General features: G+C 44.7%; 1 protein-coding gene across 1 annotated transcript in view; it reads right to left on the bottom strand.

Annotated features, from left to right (window-relative positions):
• Positions 1 to 144: 144 nt before the first annotated feature.
• Positions 145 to 20621, bottom strand: part of LOC124870370 (myosin-7B-like) — a 34417-nt gene continuing 13940 nt past the window's right edge. Inside the window, exons 12-46 of the mRNA XM_047369023.1 lie at positions 20411 to 20549; positions 19583 to 19701; positions 19357 to 19506; positions 18481 to 18651; positions 18217 to 18396; positions 17923 to 18055; positions 17745 to 17824; positions 15775 to 15862; positions 15459 to 15576; positions 14930 to 15053; positions 14705 to 14841; positions 14303 to 14473; positions 14145 to 14229; positions 12271 to 12513; positions 12019 to 12195; positions 11675 to 11820; positions 11483 to 11573; positions 11246 to 11403; positions 10059 to 10290; positions 9673 to 9799; positions 7266 to 7384; positions 6937 to 7133; positions 5715 to 5898; positions 5451 to 5616; positions 4431 to 4555; positions 4234 to 4349; positions 3049 to 3235; positions 2664 to 2873; positions 2453 to 2578; positions 2158 to 2248; positions 1392 to 1471; positions 1150 to 1254; positions 984 to 1079; positions 452 to 595; positions 145 to 382 (exon numbers count right to left, since the gene is read on the bottom strand). Coding sequence (XP_047224979.1) covers positions 371 to 382; positions 452 to 595; positions 984 to 1079; positions 1150 to 1254; positions 1392 to 1471; positions 2158 to 2248; positions 2453 to 2578; positions 2664 to 2873; positions 3049 to 3235; positions 4234 to 4349; positions 4431 to 4555; positions 5451 to 5616; positions 5715 to 5898; positions 6937 to 7133; positions 7266 to 7384; positions 9673 to 9799; positions 10059 to 10290; positions 11246 to 11403; positions 11483 to 11573; positions 11675 to 11820; positions 12019 to 12195; positions 12271 to 12513; positions 14145 to 14229; positions 14303 to 14473; positions 14705 to 14841; positions 14930 to 15053; positions 15459 to 15576; positions 15775 to 15862; positions 17745 to 17824; positions 17923 to 18055; positions 18217 to 18396; positions 18481 to 18651; positions 19357 to 19506; positions 19583 to 19701; positions 20411 to 20549 — 4827 coding nt within the window. The 3' untranslated portion in view covers positions 145 to 370. The remainder of the gene's footprint in view (positions 383 to 451; positions 596 to 983; positions 1080 to 1149; positions 1255 to 1391; positions 1472 to 2157; positions 2249 to 2452; positions 2579 to 2663; positions 2874 to 3048; positions 3236 to 4233; positions 4350 to 4430; positions 4556 to 5450; positions 5617 to 5714; positions 5899 to 6936; positions 7134 to 7265; positions 7385 to 9672; positions 9800 to 10058; positions 10291 to 11245; positions 11404 to 11482; positions 11574 to 11674; positions 11821 to 12018; positions 12196 to 12270; positions 12514 to 14144; positions 14230 to 14302; positions 14474 to 14704; positions 14842 to 14929; positions 15054 to 15458; positions 15577 to 15774; positions 15863 to 17744; positions 17825 to 17922; positions 18056 to 18216; positions 18397 to 18480; positions 18652 to 19356; positions 19507 to 19582; positions 19702 to 20410; positions 20550 to 20621) is intronic.

Here is a 20621-nt window from a genome sequence, read left to right as displayed (position 1 = left end):
AAAGTGTTTGTTGTGGGGGGGGGATCACAGCACATTTTAACTGAATACACCAAAGCTGCAGCTCAGACTGAAGACAGGAGGCTGACAGCTGAATGCTCTGCGACCCATTTTCCTTTTAGGAACAGCAGGAACCATGACCCAAGCTGGTAAAACACCGATAAATAAGGTTTATTACCTGGAAACAAAAGCTCTGCAGGAGCAGGAAAATGAACCCGAACCAAAGTACAAAGCAGGGATCACCTCAAAGAGGAAAATATCTGATCATTCAGCAGAAAGAATTAAAAAAGATAATTGAAAGCAGAATTAAAATAAGATATTAAGATCAAGACAACACACTGATGATGATGATGATGATGGAGGATGCTTCGCCTCACTCGGTGATCTGCAGAAACACAAACATCACAATAAATAAAATGAAACCTAAATCTAAATTGCTCTGAGTGGGACTCACCAAAGCCACCGTGGTGCTTTGTTCATGGACTCGAACCCGCAGCTTGTTGACTGTCGTCTCCGCGGTGTCGGCTCTCTCCTCAGCATCTTCCAGATTCTGCTGGATTCTTCTGAAACGTACAGCGGTGTTGCTCACCTGCACCTCCTGGGGGCCGAATGAAGAATAACACTCTTGTTTACACATAAAGTTGTATTCTTTCTTTACAGTCCAAACACTGCGGTAAAGCCTGCGCCTTGCTGGAGAACAATGATTCTTACTTCCAAAGTGAGGGAAAGGTTTACTCAGTGTTGTGACTCTGGTGCAGAAGGCCATCATTCCAGGCCTTCTAGGGAGAAGCTTTCACCTTTTCCAGCAGGTCTCTGATGTTGAATTTAGTAACATCTTTAAATATGTGAAAATATCACAACCCTGGCCAATTACAGGATGGCTGAGCTGCAGTTGTTTAGATCCCTGCTGATGTTTCAGAATAAAAGCGCTCTGATATCTGAGAATACCAGCAGCTTTAAATCAGGTTGGTGTTTTAAAGACTTACAGCATCCTCAGCTTGTCTCTTGTAGCTCTTGGCTTTAGTCTGAAGCTTCTCGATCAGCTCCTGCATCCTCAGTAAAGTTTTCCTGTCCTCCTCTGACTGCAGGAGCACAGAACCAGTAAAGCACAGAACCAACAGAACATCAGGTGTAGCAGGAGGCGGCTCAGACCTGGTACATCAGCTCTTTGACTCTCCTCTCATAGTGTCGAAGTCCCTTCTGATACTCCTCACTCCTCTTTCTCTCCTCCACCAGATCCATCTGAAGCTCCCGGACCTGCGTACAGCACCGCTGCTGTTAGATCTGATCAGAATTTGTGAGTTTCCAGGCACTGTGTACCATTAATGGTACACAAATATTCAGTTATGCTTCAGGGTTTTCACTGATAGGAACCAACAATGACCTCCACTCACCCTTGTGTCCAGTTTATGAAGCTGCTTCTTTCCTCCCTTCTGAGCCGTTTGCTCAGCCTCGTCCAGTTTGACCTGCAGCTCTGTCAGGAAAACACGAAACAAGTCAACGTGTGTTTAGGAGCTGGGAAAAGAAATCAGAAAATGGTTTAAACTTTAATATATGCAAAAAAGCTAAAATTGTTTTATTGTCCACTACGGACTGAAATTAAAAGTTCAGAACACAAGCTTATAAACTGACAGTAGCAGAACAGAGAATCTAGAATATTTCTCTTTATTTTACCACAAAATTTGTTTAGTTTGTGATTAAGTTTCAGATTTTAATTTATGAAATTCTAAATACATTTTTAATCCCTTTATCTTTCCCTAGCATCAACCTACTGCACTGAAACCTTTTGTCTCATTTAGATTTTCATGTTCTTTATTAAAAAAGAAACATATTTTTAAAAGACCAAGCAGATAAAAATCTGCACATCAAAAAATCCAAGATAAAAATATGAAGTTTTAATGTTTGAGTTAAAGTTTATTGTGGACCTACAAGTTTTCTCCAGCAAGTCTGGGGGTTCTGCCTGTTTTCAAAAAGAGCTGCAGTCCTTCAAGTTAAGAAGAATAAAGTACTAAGAAGTTCTGCATTTTTGAGGAACCTCAGCAGAAGAGGCGGTGCCAGCAGAAAATACTATTTAAATGAATCACTGGCAGCAAAACTGTAAAAAAGACATCTTCAATATAAGCTTCTTCTTCAGTGACCATTGGAGAAGCACTCATGCACCTTTTACTGTGGACTCCATGTTCTTCTTCATCCTTTCCAGCACGCTGCTGCTGTCCTGCTCCTTCTTCAGCTCCTCAGCCATCAGAGCAGCCTGGTGAAACAACAACAATGTTCACAAGATTTAGGTACGACTCCCCCAAAACTCCCCCAGACAGCCTTCAGCCTGTGAACGATGGGTGTGTGTGATGTTCTGGTGTTCTTCTACTACAAGATGAATGTTTGCAGAAACAAGCATGAAATAATCTGCTGCTCTGTTAGATTTGAACTGATCCTAGGCTCAGAGGTCAGGACTGACATCACTGATGGCCTTCTTAGCTTTCTCTTCAGCCCTACGACTCTCCTGCATCGCCTCATCCGCCTCTCCTGTCAGCAGAGACAGATCCATCTCCAACTTTCTCTTCTGGTTCAGCAGACCTGCGTTCTGGAACACAGGAAGCTCAGATCAGTCCATAAATCTGTTGCACTGCAGATGGTCACATGTTTCTACATTGTACCTGTAGACGTACCTGAGCAGCGAGCAGGTTGACTCTCTCGGAGGCCTCCAGCAGCTCGTTTTCCGCCATCTTCTGGGCGCGGTCTGTCTGTTCCAGGATCCCTCTTAGCTCCGCCTCCTCTGCTGTAATCAGTAAACAGCGGCGCTCCAACAGAACAATCTGCTCTTGGAGCTGATTGGCCAACTGCACTTTATCCTCCAGCTCCACCTGCTGCTCTTTGACCTGCAGCAGACCCAGTGATGGAAACAGGAACAAAGAAGGAAGCTAAAAACCTGTTCTGATCCATGACAAGAGACTGAAAGACTTAGATCCCCCACTAACGGACACCTGGAATATCTCCGGCATGGCCTCGTTCCTGCCAGTCGCTGCAGATTACCACCTGATCAGGTGAGATTACCTGTGTCTGCAGGTGCCTGATGATCTTCTGGCTCTCAGCTGCCTGACGGTTGGCGTATGCTAACTGAACCTCCATCTCGTTCAGGTCCGACTCCATCTTCTTTTTCAGACGAACCGCCTCGCTGTGACTGCGCCTCTCTGCCTCCAAACTGGCTTGCATGCTGTCCAGAGAGCGCTGGTGGTTCCGCCTGGTGGAGAAAGGAAAACTGTGGATCTGACTGTTCACCGTTTCCTTCAGCAGCTTTATATCACAAGGACGGTTTTATTAGCGCATGATGCCACGAAATGACTTGATTATTGGCTGATGACCAGTTATCATTTGGGATTGTCTCCAAAGTCAGACCGTTTCCCAGTGGAGACGGTCTGACTGTGGAGACTGCATGGTGAAAGTACACCTTGAGAAACTCTCCAGCAGTGAGATGGATACGAAAACACTGGATGAGCTGCTGCCTCCCGAAAGGAAGAGAGTTCCTTTGGACACCAGTTGAGTCCTCCCTTGGAAGTGGAACGCAGTGGGTCAGATCATCCTGATTGGATGCATCAGTATCATTTCCACATTTTCTGCCTCTGTGGCTAAACAGTTAGTTGGACCTGCAGCAGAGGTTCATGGAGAGGTTCTCTCCATGATCGTCTCTGTGGGACTTCCAGGGAAGGATTGCTGTGGACTGGCTATAAGAGCTCCTGTCAGTGCTCGGCAAGGACCTGCAGGAGACTGAGGACGTGGTTTATTTGTCTGGATCTGAGACAGATGTGGACCAGTGGGGCTTGGTGATTGTTGCTCACAGATGTTGTACAGAACTGGGTCATTGATTGTTTGAAATACAAACTGTCAGAATTACATCTCAACAGGTTCCCTTTAAACAATGATCACTATCTTTACATGCAGGGCAACCATAACGCATTTTAAAGTTTGAATAATCAAGAGACTTCCAAAGTTCAGGTTAGGAATTCCAACTTCAGGAGCTTTCTAGTTCTACATCGGAGTAGAAATTGAATGCTGGTTAGTGTCCATCAGAGGCTCAAAGTGTATGTATGATGTTCCTAATCCTCTCCCAACTCATTTTCAGACTTGATGCTCCTATGCTTTTGGGTTCTGTGCAACTTGTTTCTCCTTCAGTTTCAGCAGAACCACAACAAATGTGGTTTCTGAGTTGCTTGTTTTTTACGCCTCCAAGTCGTTTGGTACCTGAGGGCCTCAATCTCTCCATCTTTCTCTGCAATCTTTCGGTCTATCTCGTTCCGGATCTGCTGCAGCTCCATCTGGACTCTTATATTCTTGCCCTCTTCGTGTTCCAGCGTGCCCTGGTTGGTTCAGAGGTGGAAGGACAATCTGTTTAGTTGACAGGTCAGTTCACAGATATTTGAACTAAGGAGGAATCTTACCTCTGCTTCTTCCAGAGCAGCTCTGATGTTGCTTTTCTCCACATCAAGGATCTTCTTCATCCTCTCCAGTTCATGGATGGTCTTCCCTTCCTCACTTATCTGGTCTGTCAGCTCCAGGACTTCCTCTGGAAAAGTTGACATGATAGGAGAGGTTTCCGCTGATTTTAAGTAATAAGATCAGGGATCACAGCTCACAGTTGAGCTGGTGCCTATCTCCAGCAGTCTATGGGCGAAAGGCAGGGTACACCCTGGTCGCCAGCCCATCACAAGGCAACACACATACAACCAAGCACACACTCATTCATACACCTAAGGGCAATTTAGATGAACCAACCAACCTAACAGGCATGTCTTTGGACTGTGGGAGGAAGCCGGAGTACCCGGTGAGAACTCACGCATGCACGGGGAGAACATGCAAACTCCATGCAGAAAGACCCCCGGCCGGGAATCGAACCCAGGACATTCTTGCTGCAAGGCAACAGTGCTACCAACTGTGCCACCGTGCAGTTTCCCACAGAACCACAGTCCAAAGACATGCCTGTTAGGTTAATTGGTCACTTTAAATTGACCTTAGGTGTATGAATGAGTGTGTGCTTGGTTGTTTGTGTGTTGCCCTGTGATGGACTGGCGACCTGTCCAGGGTGTACCCCGCCTCTCGCCCATAGACTGCTGGAGATAGGCACCAGCTCCCCCGCGACCCACTATGGAATAAGCGGTAGAAAATAACTGACTGAAGATCAGGGATGTTCTGCTCTGTTAGATTTACAAACATCAGTGGAAGACACACATGGAAGGAAACTTCTCCTGTCCTGAACTGTTTCTGTTTTCTCACGGTCAGCTTCTAAAATACACAACATTTTCTATTTGTTTTACTTTATTATATCAAATTGTTGTAGAAACACATTTAGTGGAAAAGTTGCCTGCTAATGTTTGTGTTGAAAAGCAAATTTTCCATCTGGATAACATCTGGTAACCTAACAAGACAAGACCAGGTCCATTGGACCGGCGTCATGAAGATACCTTGCAGGTTTTTGTTTTCTCGTTTAACCGTCTCCAGATGATCCAGGGCCTCTTCATAGCTGCTCTTCAGTTTGAACAGCTCTGTGCTCAGACTGCGAGACTCTTTCTGAGATGCCTCCAGGTCCAGCTGACTTTCCTCAAACTTCAGCCTCCAGTCACTCAGCAGCTGCCTCAGACATCAGAAACAAGCTTATCTTCCTGTCCACATTCCACTTTTCAGGCAACAGAGCCTGTAGAGAGTCAGGTTTTTATGTCTGGACCAACCTTGTCAAAGTTTTGCTGCTTCTTGTCTAGAGCCAGATTTGCAGCTTTGGCGCGCTCCAGTTCTGCTGCAAGGTCATCGACCTCAGCCTGCAGACGCTGCTTGGTTTTCTCCAATGAGGAACATTTAACCTGAGCTGCCTCCATGGCTTCTTCCGCAGTCTGCAGTTTCACCACTAACTTCTTCCTGCAAACATTAAAACAAATCATTAAAACATGAGTTAGGAGGCTGCACAGTTTTTAACACCTTTGCGTAGCAGCCAGAAGCTTCTGGGTTTAATCTCTTCACTCTGCATGTTTAATTTACATGTTGTCTCCATGCATGCTTGGGTTTTCTCCAGGTACTCCAGATAACACCCCACAGTCAACTAGTCCTAGGCTTGAGTGTGTGAATTTATGGTTTCTGTGTCTGTGCTGCTCTGAGATGGACTGGCAACCTATCCAGGGTTGACCATTAGAGATATGCACCAGTGCCTTCAGCAGCCATGCATGGATTAAATGGATATAGAAAATAGATGGGTGGATAAAGGGCATTCCCAAGTTCTTTCAGCAACCTCTGGATTCCCCTGGTTCTTCTCTCAGTGGGATCTGCCCAGAAAATACCAAAAGAAAGCATCCAAATCAGATGCCTGAATTATCTCAGCTGAGTTCTTTCACCACAGGAGAGCAGCAGCTCTACTATGAGATCCCCTGATACGGTAAAATTATTCGCCTTATATTTAAGACATCCTGTAGGTCTTAACTATAAGTTTCAGCACAGCAGACCGGAGCAATGCCTTTGTTACTGCAGTTACTCTGATCCAATTGGGCTCCATCGTGTGGTCTCAGGAACACATGAAGATAGTGGATCTCTGGTTGAAGCCGAGGCTCACACCAGAACCCATATAACTTCCTATCCCATCGTACCTCAATCAACATCAAATCAATTGTTCCCAGTAAAAGAACGTCCTCTGTCATCCCTGATCTGTAGATGGAGTAACTTGGGTTGTTTGACAAGAATCCTCAATGATCTAAAAAATATTACAGGAATATACAAACTATCCCTTAAATTCCAGCTATACCATATCTCTAATGAACTAAAACAATAAAAATGTTCAGTTTTCCCCTTAAAGGCTGTATATTCAGTGATCCCCGGCCCTGAAACTGTATAATCTGAACACTCAGTTACTTTCAGGCTGGACTGGGTTAGAATTGGACTACATAGTGACAGTTTCTGTCATCTTACTTTGCATCTTCCAGCTCCTCTATCTTCAGCACAGCTTCTGTCTCATACTTGGCTCTCCACTGGACCAGCTGACTGTTTGCTTTAGTTAACGCCTTCTGCAGTTCAGCTTTGGCTTCCTGCTCCTCCTCCAGCTGCTCCTTCAGCAGACCGCAGTCATGGCGGGACGCTTGCACGACATGAGCCAGAGCCACCCGAGCCTTCAGCATAGATACACACCATGATTCTCATACTGCATGAAGACTCCTACGTTGTTTCTGGTTGGTTCGCTTTAAAACTTCAAGTCACAGAACATTGTATCAGGAAACACATTGGGATCAGCTCAGGATTACCTTGCTGTCCTCCTCCAGTTGCTTCTTCAGATTCTCAGTGTCCTGGCTAAGGTTAGCCTTGGAGCGCTGCAGCTGACCAATCAGGGCCTCCCGCTCCTCTAGACGCCGGCTGTACTCAGCTGACAACGCAAAAGGAAAAAATATTAGAAGAAGAGTACAGCTGGGGCTTGATTACATTTTATTCCAGTCCAAATTTATTCTGATCCGCCTACAGCAGCGGACCCAAACCACCGGGCCCTGGACCCATACCGGTCCGTGGGTCATTTCCTACCAGGCCACACAGAAAGAATAAACAAATTACACTATTTGCGGTTTATTATTTTAGCCTGGATGATGTTTTATTTTGAAAAATGTCCAGATTCTCTCTGTTACATCAGTCTATGACTGCATTGATTCATTACCGCTGAAATTAAACACACAAGCTAACAAAATGAGGAAAAAACTATTGTTTTTGGAAAGTTTCTTTGAGAAGGGAAAGGCCCATGACCAAAGAAAGCAAGCTTCATTTAACAGACAAAACCAGGAGTCCTACTTAAAATATAGATTTATCACAAGCCCATTCTGCACAATATGCAGCGTCCACTTGGCGACCAAGCATTCTGTATTAAAAGACCAGACTTTAGAGTATTTTACAGAAAAACACGTGAAAAAGAAGGAGAGAAGCAATTACTGAGGGCCACCACAACAACACATGCAGGTGCACTGAAAGCATCATACTTGGAGGCTCGCCATATTGCGAAGGCTAAGAAGCCTTTCACTACTAGTGAAGAACTGATCCTGCTCTTCTTCAAAGACATTAGCCGTGACCTCTTAGGAGAGGCCGTGGTTCAAAAGATAGCACAGGTGCCTCTTTCACCGCCACTCGGTGCATAGAGGAAATACCAGAGGACGTTGAGACACAATTGTTGGAGAGGATAAGTACATCACCTTGGTACACACTCCAGGTTGACAAGCCTACAGGTAATGACAACAAGGCAACACTACTCGTTTATGAGTGATGTCGTTATCAGGAGAATACGCGTGAGGAAATGTCATGTGCCACCAACCAAGACCAAAGCCCCAGAACTACTCAAGTCGCTAGATGAGTAGATATTAGAAAAACTGAAATGGTCATTTGTGTCAGCATATGCTGCCATGACTGGATGGCTGTCTGGTTTACCTGTTGGGACTAAGGAGGTTGGACCTCAATGTGAGTCTATGCATTGTGTCATTCACAAGCAAGCGCTGACTAGCCGAATAATGCCACCGGAACGTTTTGAATGATGGCGTTAAAGTTATGAACCACATCAGAGACCTTAACTGGCGTCTGTTCGAACAGCCCTGTGAGCAGGTGGGTGCGAAGGACAGCCTTCTCTTCTACACAGACATAAGATGGTTATCCCAAGGGAGATCATTGGCCAGAGTGATTGAATTATGAGAGCTGCTGCCGAGATTTCTCTCAGAAAAAAGTCACTGCTGGCAGCACATCTGGGTGACAAGGAACGGCTCGCAAAACTTGCTTATATGTGCGACATATTCAACCTGCTTATTGAATTCAATCTACCACTTAAGGAGAAAATGACACCTGTCTTCAGGCTGGCAGATGAAATAGCTGCTTTTAAAGCAAACTGGACTTGTGGGGAAGAACAGAGGAATATTTAACGTATTCAAACATTAGTGGGGATTTTGGAAGAGGCTGAGCCCCTGCCTACATTCTCCTAGCTGGTGCATGATCACCTGGCCTTGCTTTTGAAATAGTTTGAGCGCCGCTTCCCAACCACCAAAGACCCACGAACAGCCAAGGAATGGATCTGTGACCCATTAGTCAACAACCCATGTGAATCCAGCATGTTGATGCAAGAAGAAGAACATCTGCTGGAGATTGCAAATGATGACAGCCTTAAACGTATGTTTGAGAAAACATGTCTTCCAGTGTTCTGGATTAAAGTTATGGCAGAATACACAGAGATCGCCACAGCAGCACTGAAAATTCTGCTGCCATTACCAACATCGTATTTGTGTGCCTTTCCTACTCACAGGTAGATCCAGTCCAGATTGCCATTATCCAGGTTCCACAAGGATAGAACGAGCCAGTGGAAACTATCAGAGAATGGAAGTTCATGTCTACCTTTCTGTAGAAAACACCTCCTCACTTGGCACCACCAACCACCGAACTCACATTTACTTATTGCTTTTCTTCTGCTGCGCTGTCAAATAACCGCAGCTCCTACTGATTATTTTAGGATCCTGTGGAGTCTGAAAGCCTGTGGAGATATCAGGCTGTAACCTTGGTCTTCAGTTTGAGTAAAAAGGTTTTATTGAAGGTTCAAACTGTTTCATGGCTTGAGGTAGAACATAATTCAGGATAGATGTTTGGTGTGTAAGTAAAAACAAAGTGAAACAGTATTTGTGAATGTTTGTGGTTCACCAGTTTCTGTTAGTGCTCGTGCTTTCTGAGCAGAAGCTTCAGCCAGTTGTCTCTGCAGCTCATCTGCTCTGCTCCTGCTTTCATTCAGCTGGTCTTCATAAACCCTGCACATCTTCTCAGCTGCCCCCTGCACACACAAAGACTATTAATCAAAAGTAACTTTCTAATGGATCCTGAAACAAACGAATCTGAATCTGGATCCGTTTCTGTACTTGGATTTCCATCAGCTCGTATTTCTATAAACCTTCTTTGTGTTGGACCTTTTATTGGTATTAAAAAGATTAGAAGCATTTCTGGAGGTTTTTACAGAAGACTTCACTGAACTAGTTTTCCAAGCTTAGCAGAACCAAACCAAAGATATGGAGTTGTTCATGTTGTGGTTGCACCTTTGCTCGGTTGAGCTGCTCCACGTTAACAGACAGGTCGTCGGCCTCCAGGCGAATCTCGACCTTTTCCTTCTCCAGTTTCTGTTTGACTCGTTGCAGAGTGTCTATCTGCTCACTGAGCTCTGCCACCATGTCCGAGTGCTTCTTCCTCAGACTGGCAGCTATCGTCTCATGGTGAAGCCCTGCCTCCTCCAGCTCCCGCCGCATCTTTTGGACGTCCGCCTCCTGCTTCCTGTTTAAAACAAGGACTAAAGTTTGTGGAAACAATCCCAGCACCTCTCTGCAAACAGACACATGCAGCTTTAGATGAGCAGTTTTCCAATATTCCACGAATGTCGGGCATCTTTATTAAACTTGAAACTAGGTGTTCTGTTAACTATTTTATCTCTTTGATAAAAAACCTTCCATCTATGCTTTCATCGTTTATTTCTTATCTGAGACCGAAACACAGGAAAGTGCTTTAGCTGAGTTACCCAGGTCTCCATTTACCAGCTACCTCCTCAAACTCATCCAGGTAAATCTGAGCCATTCCCAAACCACTTGGGAGATGTAATCTCTCCAGTGAGCCCTAGTTCTGCTCTGATGGTCTACTCTGAGTTGTCTGAAGGACCCCCTTTGGAGCGTGTCCAGAAGGCAGCTGCTCAAACCATCTCAGACGGTCTTGTATCAGAGAAGAATCAATCTGAGCTCCACACCTAATCCCTGAGGGTACATCCAACCATCCTGCAGAGGAAGTTCATTTTAGCTCAGAGCTCACGATCATAGCTGAAGTCTGGACCATAAATTGACTTTGCTTTCAGCTCAGCTCTGTCTTCACCATGACCATCTGGTGCATCTCTGTCATCACCTCAGAGATTGCTTTAATTCACCTAACAATGCCCTGTTCTACGATCCATAGACTTACCCAGAACCCCTCTTCTCCAACCCAAACATGGCCGAACCATTTCCACAAAAGCAGCAATGAAATCCAAACCCTTCAGAACTAGACACCCTCATTCCCATGACTGGTCCTAGAACTTTGGAGCTGGTCCAGTGTTTTTTCCTGGCCATGAAACACATCTGTTACTTCTAAGCTTTTCTGGGTCCTTCAAGAAGCTTTCAGTTTGCCATTCAGATGACCAGCCGTTCTGTTGGGTTGATGAATTATGAAATGATACCTTAATGGAAAACTCAATGAGGTGAACCACCTGTAGAGTGCAATCTGAGCCAAAGAAGCTCCTCCTGCCTCCTCCAGCTTCTCTCCCAGCTCCTCCAGTTCCTTGGCGATGTCGTTCCTCTGACGTTCAACTTTGACACGGCACGCCCGCTCCGCCTCCAGTACCTCCTCCAGCTCCTCGATACGAGTCTGCAGGAACAGCCAAACCATCCTGAAGCTTCACAATTCAGAGCAGGTTCATCTCGACACGTTCAGTCCTCTGACCCACCTGAAGCTCTTTCATCTTCTTCTGAAGCTGAACACTCAAAGTCTTCTCGTCATCCAACTTTTCATGAAATTGACCCAACTCAAAATCTTTTCTTTGAAGGAGTGCAGGAGAAATCATAAACCTTAGTTTTTGACCACAGGTAAAAATGTCCAGTTTCTTTCAACATAATGATTACTGAACAGCCGGTCTTACTTCTTCAGTCTCTCCTCCAGCTCTTCCCTTTGGTTCTCCAAGTCCTTCACCAAGTCCATGGATAGCTTCAGATCCCCCTCGAGCTTCCTCTTAGTTCGCTCTAGGTCACCTCGAGCCCTCTTCTCCTGCTCTAATGAGGTTTCAACCTGCAAGAAGGACACAGCAGAACATTGGCCTGGTTTAGGAACAAAGTAGATGAACCACCAAGAGTTTGGATGAACAGCTGTCCTTTAAATCTAAGCTCTGAACTTTAATTTGTATCTGTGCTCCTAGATTACCCTGAATCTCTTCAGTTTTGTTGCTTTAATGTTGGAGTTTGAATTATGAGGCAGATCTTTTCTTACGTTATCCAATTGCTGCTCCAGCCGAGCTTTAACCTTTGCCAGCATGTTGACCTTGTCCTCCTGAGCTTGAAGATCGATCAGCACCTGCTGGTGAGCCTCCACCAGAGCAGCTTTCTCTCTGCTCAGGGAAGCGATGGATTCATCCAGAGAACTCATTTCATTGGTCAAGTTCTTCACCTGCACAGAAGAAAGGAGATGTTTCAGTCTGTGTGAAGGAAAGCAGCTGAAGAAGGCAGCTGTGTGGTGCCACACCTTGTTCTCAACACTGTGTCGCTCTTTCTCCACTTTTGCCAGCGTCATCTCCAGGTCGTCCAAGACTCTCTTCAGTGACAGCACTTCGTCCTCTAGCTGACGCTTCTTGGACATCAGGTTAGCACTCACCTCCTCTTCATCCTCCAAACGCTCCTTCATCTCCTTCAGCTTTGACTCCAGAGAGATTTTAGACTGGATTAGCTGATTACAGCGGTCCTCTGCGTCCATCAGGTTGTCCTGCTCCTGGATAATTAGGATAAAAAATATACTTAATACAGGAAAAACCCCTCCTGACCAGCAGATCTCCAGGCTTTCTGAAGAGTTTTTCTTTGGACTTTGGCTGCTTCTCTCAGTTTCAGTGCAGCTTCTAAATGTTTTCAGAGGAATAATTTTCATTATAAGGGTTCTTCTGAAAAGGTCCATATCTGTTTTATCAGTCCACAGAATATTTTGGGATTATCCAGATGTTTCTCGGTAAACACGGGTCTGGTTTTTGGTCAGCAGTGGTTTTGGCTTCATTGTTAACTCAAGAACAGTCCTGGGAAGGTTCTCCACTGTTCCATGTCCTCTCTATGTGTGGATAATAGTTCTCACTGTGGCTCTCTGGAGCTCCCAAAACCTTTAAAATAACCCTGTTAATCTTCTAGTTTCTCATCTGTACTTTTTTTTATATATATTTAAGCCTACTTCATGTTGTCAGACAGGTTCTATTTATTTGATATGTTTAGTCTACAGGTCTGGTAGTAATCAGGCCTTGTTGGTTTGGATCATTTTTACCCCTTAATAAATAAGATAATAAAAGAAATGTATTATTTATTCAGGTTATCTTTAAAAGAAAATACTAAAGATGTGCAAGGGCGCAAATACTTTTTCACTGCATACGTTCAGAGTTGATGAGGATTCAGTTTTTCTCTGTTTTTATGTGTCTAAAGATCATTTTCCTCTTCATCGCCTCAGCTTCTCCGTTCACAGCAGTTTCCATCAGGATCTTCAGAGTCTGCTACTCTTCTTCGTCTCAGTTTTATTCCTCGGGTTAAAAACCCGACAGATTGGATGAAAATGCTTCAGAATCACATTAGAGTCAAAAGTATTCAGTTTGTGTTTTTGGGTGATTTCTATAAATATTTGTTTCTGAACTGGATGTCCATATTTTATAATCCAGCTGTTTTTTTTTATTTTAATCTACAGTATTTCTTTCCTTTTTTGTCCACTTTGCTCATATTTTGGACATAATACTGGAATCATTCAGCTAACAGAACTGGACTGAAAATAAGTCCAAAGATCAATTAAAATCTGAAGAAAAATGTTAAACAAAGAACGTTGAAATCTGGCTTTGAGGTGGACCAAGACTTTCAGTTATTTTCTGCTCAGACATTAAACTAGTCTTACGTTTCTCAGAGACAAAAAGAGTTCCAGCTCTAAGTTTGGACTTTAATTTATCCAACAGATACAATAAGTTGGACAAAAAGAATTTTCTTATTGTTGGACAAAATGCCAAAAAGGTGCTTCTCTACTTAGCGGTTCAGGTTATTTGGTTCTGAAACCAGATACATTCTGTTTGACACCTGCTGAAATAAATGATGGCAGCACTAAGAATCCAGGGAATGAGAGCAGGATCTAATGAAGATCTGCTGTCCTCCACCCTGCACTTCTCAGGTCTGTGACCACTTCTCCTAGCAGCTCCAAGACAGCTGGTTGACTTTAACCCCCCCAGGCCACCGTGGTTGTTAGATGAGTCACAGAAACAAGAAGAAGTGGAGTCTAAGAACAAATAATGATTTTTAAGAACCAGAAAACTAAAGTTAAGATGAAGATAACAGCCGCAGCTACAGAGATGACCTCTGTGATGATTTCTATTTGATTATGTTTCTTACAGCTTGAAGCTGCAGAGCCTGATCTTTTTTCTCTTGGACCAGAACCACCTGCCGCTGCTCAGCCTCCAGCCGTTTTACCTCCGACCTGATGGAAAAAAGTCCAACCATCAGAGAACTTCCCCAAATGTCTCATCTTAGTGTGTAATGAATCATCAGACCTTTCAAATGCTTCCTTTAACTTGGCGAAGTCCTCCTTCAGAGCAGCCAGTTCCTTCTCCACCTGGGCACTCTTCAACAGTGGGCGGAGTTTATAGAACAACATCATCCACGGCCAGGTTCGGACCGAGAAGAAGGCCCTGAGGTTGAACTGGATCACCATTGAGGCATCTCTGACAAGAAGAATGGAAACTATCAACAGTTTTTACAGCCTTAGAAACCCGAACATCCTGATGATATCTGTGTGTCCTTCTCCTTGAAATCCGATCCAGGCTTTACAAGAACTGGCTGAAACAGCAAAAACGTGGATGTTTACACATAAATGTTTAATTTGAAACATGGAGTTCGTCTGCCACGTAGCTACAGGAAGCAGGACATTAGGTTCCTAAACATTCCATATTGACCTTTTCAGCCTCAGCTCCTGAAGTTCCAGCCTCATCAACTTCCCTCTGCATTTGGCCTGAACCGTGGTGATGATGTGGGACAGACGGCTGTCCCTCATGTCCTCCAACAGTCCCAACAAGCCAGCCTTAAAGAAAACCTGAAGAAGAGTGGGGCAGACAAAGAAGAGGCGGGGTCACTAAATCATTTGTTTCCATCAAACTGGGATCTGGGTTAGTTTGTTGTACCTTTGTGTGTCCGAACTTGTACTGGGAGTGATCTATGTCCAGAGATCCCATCAGCTTCTCTGCAGCCTTCCTACTGTCCATGTACGAGTCCTCTGGGATCGCACACGGGTTCAGGATGCGATAACTGACAGGAAAATCCGGTGCAAGAAGATGCCTTTAATAAACAGGAAAAAAACCCAACGAAGACCTGACAGAACCAGAGAGTTCCACCATCCTTGATTTTGCCATCATCTCAAGTTTCCAGCCAATAAATCATGGATTAAACCAAAGACCTGTTAAAAACCATATCTTTGTGGCAGGTGCCGGTAACAAAGAACCCAAAGATCAAATTTAAAGCTGGATCTTTTATCATTTGTCTGTTATGTGTCAACATAGCACCATTAAAAACAATCTTCCTAAAGCCTGAAGAGCTACTGATCACAACCACTTTAACAGATGTCAGGTAGGTCCACAGTTAAGAAAGTGTAAAAATATGACAAGGGAATCCAAGTTTTAACTCGGTGTTTCTGTATTGGGTTTTGGGACTTACCGCTGTTTAAAGTCGGCATAAACGATTCGGTTTGGAAAACCCTTCCTGCAAATCCTGATCCCCTCCAGGACCCCGTTACACCTCAGCTGATGGAGGACCAGGAAGGGATCCATCACACCTGGGAAACACATACTGGGTCGACTTAGCAGTAATTAATACATTATCCCAGAACGCTTGTCTAAGTGATTCAACAGATGTTCAGCCAGATAATGCTTCATTCCCAGAATGATGAGGGTCCTCAGATCCAGTGTTGACCAGAATTAACCAGAATCATTTCAGTAACTGGTGATACAACAGAGAATCCTGATTCATTTACCTGGACTCTTGCTCTCGTTTGGGATTATGCAGCGAACAAAGTGAGGCTGAGTGCTGCGGAGGTTGGCCATCAGCTTGTTCAGGTTTTCCTGATATTAATCAAACAAAAGGAAACTTTATAGCAGTTTGTGGTGGTTCTATTACAACAAGTCAGAGTCCTGATGTGAAGTTGTAGCATTTTGAGCCTCATTGTGTCTCACAAAACCAGTATGACCAGTCCTGCTTCATGGTCTTCTTTAAAAAAAACACATTTTAGGACTAAGCTGCCGCTGCTGTCCCCAAACAACCACCACCCGTCCCCCATGCTCCACCCATGAACCTGATTCGGTACCACCACAATAATAAACCGCAACATCGTCTCCAATGAGGTTTTGAGCATGCTAAGAACGGTAGGGAAGATCTCCAGCTTTATGACACCTGGTGGAAAGCTAAGAGGACCTAACAAGACCTTGTGAAGACCATCCATGTCCTTGGTCATTTTTTACACCAAGGCTACAGCCACATTGGGTCCACACTGGGTCCACAGAACCCCAAGTGAGTGCTTTTTATGCCAGAGCTTCCCACTATGGCTGCTCTGAGATCAACCCAAAAGGATCTCATGAGGGAGCTGAAAATAATAACTGATGCTCTCCACTCCAGGAACTCCCATACTGCTCACAGAAATCTGTAGGATTCATTCTGACTCCACCTGTTGACGTATGTTCACAGGGTGATCAACCAGGTTTCATTCATGTGTGGATGGATGGACCGATGGATGGATGGATGGATGGATGGATGGATGGATGGATGGATGGATGGGTGGGTGGATGGATGGACCAATGGATGGATGGGTGGGTGGATGGATGGATGGATGGATGGATGGATGGATGGACCGATGGATGGATGGATGGATGGATGGACCGATGGATGGATGGATGGATGGATGGATGGATGGATGGATGGATGGACCGATGGATGGATGGATGGATGGATGGATGGATGGATGGATGGATGGATGGATGGGTGGGTGGATGGATGGACCAATGGATGGATGGGTGGGTGGATGGATGGATGGATGGATGGATGGATGGACCGATGGATGGATGGATGGATGGATGGACCGATGGATGGATGGATGGATGGATGGATGGATGGACCGATGGATGGATGGATGGATGGATGGATGGATGGATGGACCGATGGATGGATGGGTGGGTGGATGGATGGGTGGATGGACCGATGGATGGATGGATGGATGGATGGATGGACCGATGGATGGATGGATGGATGGATGGACGGATGGACCGATGGATGGATGGGTGGGTGGATGGATGGACCGATGGATGGATGGGTGGGTGGATGGATGGACCGATGGATGGATGGACGGATGGATGGATGGATGGGTGGGTGGATGGATGGACCGATGGATGGATGGGTGGATGGATGGATGGATGGATGGACCGATGGATGGATGGGTGGGTGGATGGATGGGTGGATGGACCGATGGATGGATGGATGGATGGACCGATGGATGGATGGATGGATGGATGGATGGATGGACCGATGGATGGATGGGTGGGTGGATGGATGGACCGATGGATGGATATACTGATGATGTCACGTCTCATAACGCATTGGGGAAGCACCTTCATCCAGTGAGAAGGAACCATTATTGAGACTCAGATCCTTCAGAATTCATGTTGTCTTTTAAACGGTTCTGGTGAGCTTCAGTTAATATCAGGCTCCTCTGAAACAATGAATGGCAGATCTGTAAATTATCTGGTGATTTTGTCAGAAAAGTAAAACCATCTTATTCCTGGCAGAGAAACAATGACCAGCAGCCATCTTGTGGATGTGAACCAAATCAGATGAGATGCAACATGGGCCAAATTTTAATGTTGTTTTATACGAATGAATAATGCCATTAAGCTTTTTCTCTCTTCAAACAACAGCAATAATCAGGTATAGTCTTCTCACATCTGTCTGAGTCACCTTGTGCAGCTGTGAAGCTGTCTGGAAGGATGCAGCTTTCCTCTTCCTCTGTTTGGTTTCGCCCTTCTGGTCACCAGCTCCTGGTCACCAGGAGAATTGACCACAGTCTTATTTATAGTTGCTGCATGTTACTGGTTGTTTGTGAGCTGGTAAATTACCATCAGAGACTCCAGGGTACCTGTCTCAGAGCAGATGTAGTTCTCAAAAATCCCAGCCATCAGTTTGTTGGAGGATTTCTGGAAGAGAGCGACCACCGTCTCATTGAGAGGATCTCTGTTCTTGTCCAGCCAGCCTGTGATGTTGTAGGGAACCTACGTTCCACACAGCAGAGTTTATGTTAGGAGATCCATCCATCCATCCATCCAAAACTGCTGTATTCTGAACAAAGATCCAACCGTAAACCTTATAATAGGACACCCAGTTCTAGCTCTGAAGTGACACCAACTGGGAAAGAACGGTACCAGGTACTCACCACTCCAGCGTAGTGGACCACCTCAAAGTGGGTCTCATATTTCCGCTTTTTGTCGGGCCGTGGGCGCAGGAAGTTGGGTGATTTCCCCAGATGGTAGTCATACAGTTTGGTTTTTAAGCTGTGGTCCGTGGCCTTGGGGAACATGCATTCCTCCTCCATGATGGACAGAATTCCCATTGGCTTCACACACAAACAAAACTAGTTGACTGTGTTGGCATGGAGACTGTATTTGACATTTATCCTCCATGTAACAACCAGACTCACCCTCTCAATGAGGTCAATGCAGGCCTGCAGGTCCAGACCGAAGTCTATGAAGGTCCACTCTATCCCTTCGGTCTTGTACTCCTCCTGCTCCAGGATGAACATGTGATGGTTGAAATACTGCTGCAGCTTCTCGTTGGTGAAGTTGATACACAACTGTTCAAAGCTGTTGAGCTGTGGGAAAACGTACACGTGATATTTGCAGATGTTTCTGAAGAGCAGCTTTGAAGCCAGGAGTGAAAACATGATGAACTGTTCAGATATTTAATGGAGCTTCAGAAAAATAAAATAATATTTTTTACTGACAAAGATTCCTACAACTCAGAGCTTTGAAGGGTGGTCCTCAAACTCAGTAATCTCCAGTACCTCTACCTGCCATGGGATATGTCATGCTTTTTCTTTGAAGGTAGGAAAATAGGAAAATAAGTTTCACAAACCTGTGAAACTTAGCAGAGATGATAAAGAACCAGTAAAGGACAGGACAGGAGGTCCTGGTGTCAGAGGAACTATTGAAATGTAAGAACCAGCATCTGCCCAACATTTAGAAGAGAAGGTAAGCCTAAAAACCATCAGGAGGAATCCAACAGGAGGTTAAGCTGTTTGTCTTTAGTGAACAGTGTGTTCATACATCAGTCAGAACTTCTCACAGTGTCAGGAGCAGAATAAAAACCATCTTCTTTATGATCTGTCAGCTCTTTTGGTGAAGACCAGGTTAGAGTGTTTGGTAAAACTTCAGTTTCTTTTAATCAAACTAAATCTGCTGATCATGCTTTGATTTTCTACATGGAGGCTTTGCACCCTGAAAATATGGGCTCCTCGAAATGTTCCTCGATGCCATCTAGAATCAAAGGTTCATGATGGTCTTGTTTTTTTCTTTACCTCAAAGATTTCGAATCCAGCAATGTCGAGGACTCCGATGAAGTACTGACGAGGAAGAGCGGTGTACAAAGACGAGTTGATCCGACCCACCAACCAGTTGAACATACGGTCGTAGGTGGCTTTGGCCAGAGCTGCCACTGTGTAGTTCACCTGCAGTTGGACACAAACAACGACCCGTCATTTTAAATCCAGTTCTTAATAAATCTGTGACGGATCACCTGGTTACCTGCTCTACTGTCTGCCCTTTTACTATGAACTCATTTCCAACTTTGACTCTGGGGTTCAGGAGTCCTTTCAGCAGCTCAGAGGAGCTGATGCCCATCAGGTATGCTGCCTTGTCGGCACCTGAAGATAGACCCATAAAAAAACACAAACTAAATGTTTCTGGACATCATTCTGGGAAAAAGATGTTGAGCTTTGAGGAGAGATTCAGTTCTGTCTACGCTTATTTTTGGGTCTCCAACACATAGATGTCATGATGGAGATCTGAACAAACTGGACATCAGCCACTAAACCACCAGGAGGGTAAACAGGGTTTTCCTGTTTATTTTAAACATCTGTGTTCAAATTTCACTTCTTCTTCTGTGTCTTTCTCTACACTGGAGGACTTTGCTGGCAGCAGAGTCCAGAGTAACTTAGGACTCATTTTCAGTTCATTTCCAGACCGTTTTAGCCAATCAGCTCTGACCTATTAATCACCCAGGCTTCAACATGCTCTAAAACCCAACAGAAGAACCAGTGATTCAAATAAAAACCGGTGTTAAAAAGAATCTTTACCTGCAGTTTTGTCACAAAGACACAATTTGTTCATATTTCTTTGGCTAATTTGATATAAAATCCCAAAGTTAATGCAACTGACAGAAAATAGGATTTCAGCTCCAACAAGATAATTCCCACAGAGCTGTTAGCTGAAAACCTGACATGATACAGAAAATCAGCTGATGGTTGCTCCATCTCTCAGGCCTTATCTGTAATATCCTTAAAATAAACCAGATTTAGCCCTAAATTAGCACACATCTTACATCCGGTTAACGAGAAAATAAACCTGTCCTACTTTCTGTTCCTTCAGCTTCGGCCTGCTCTTCTCTCTGTTTCTTCTTGAACTTCATGTTCCCAAAGTGCATGATGGCTCCAACGATTTTATAGCAGCCGTACTTTTCCTCTGGAGGAAACCCCAGCGTGTCCATGGCTTGCTGCCCACAAACAGACAGGAATCACAGTTTTTTCCCAGTCAGAATGCAGAGAGGAGACATGTTTGGATCAGG

Source organism: Girardinichthys multiradiatus, chromosome 1, assembly GCF_021462225.1.
Source record: "Girardinichthys multiradiatus isolate DD_20200921_A chromosome 1, DD_fGirMul_XY1, whole genome shotgun sequence".
NCBI classification, from domain to species: Eukaryota; Metazoa; Chordata; class Actinopteri; order Cyprinodontiformes; family Goodeidae; genus Girardinichthys; species Girardinichthys multiradiatus.
The sequence above is the reverse complement of the archived record's forward strand: the minus strand, read 5'-3'. Positions and strand labels throughout refer to the sequence as shown.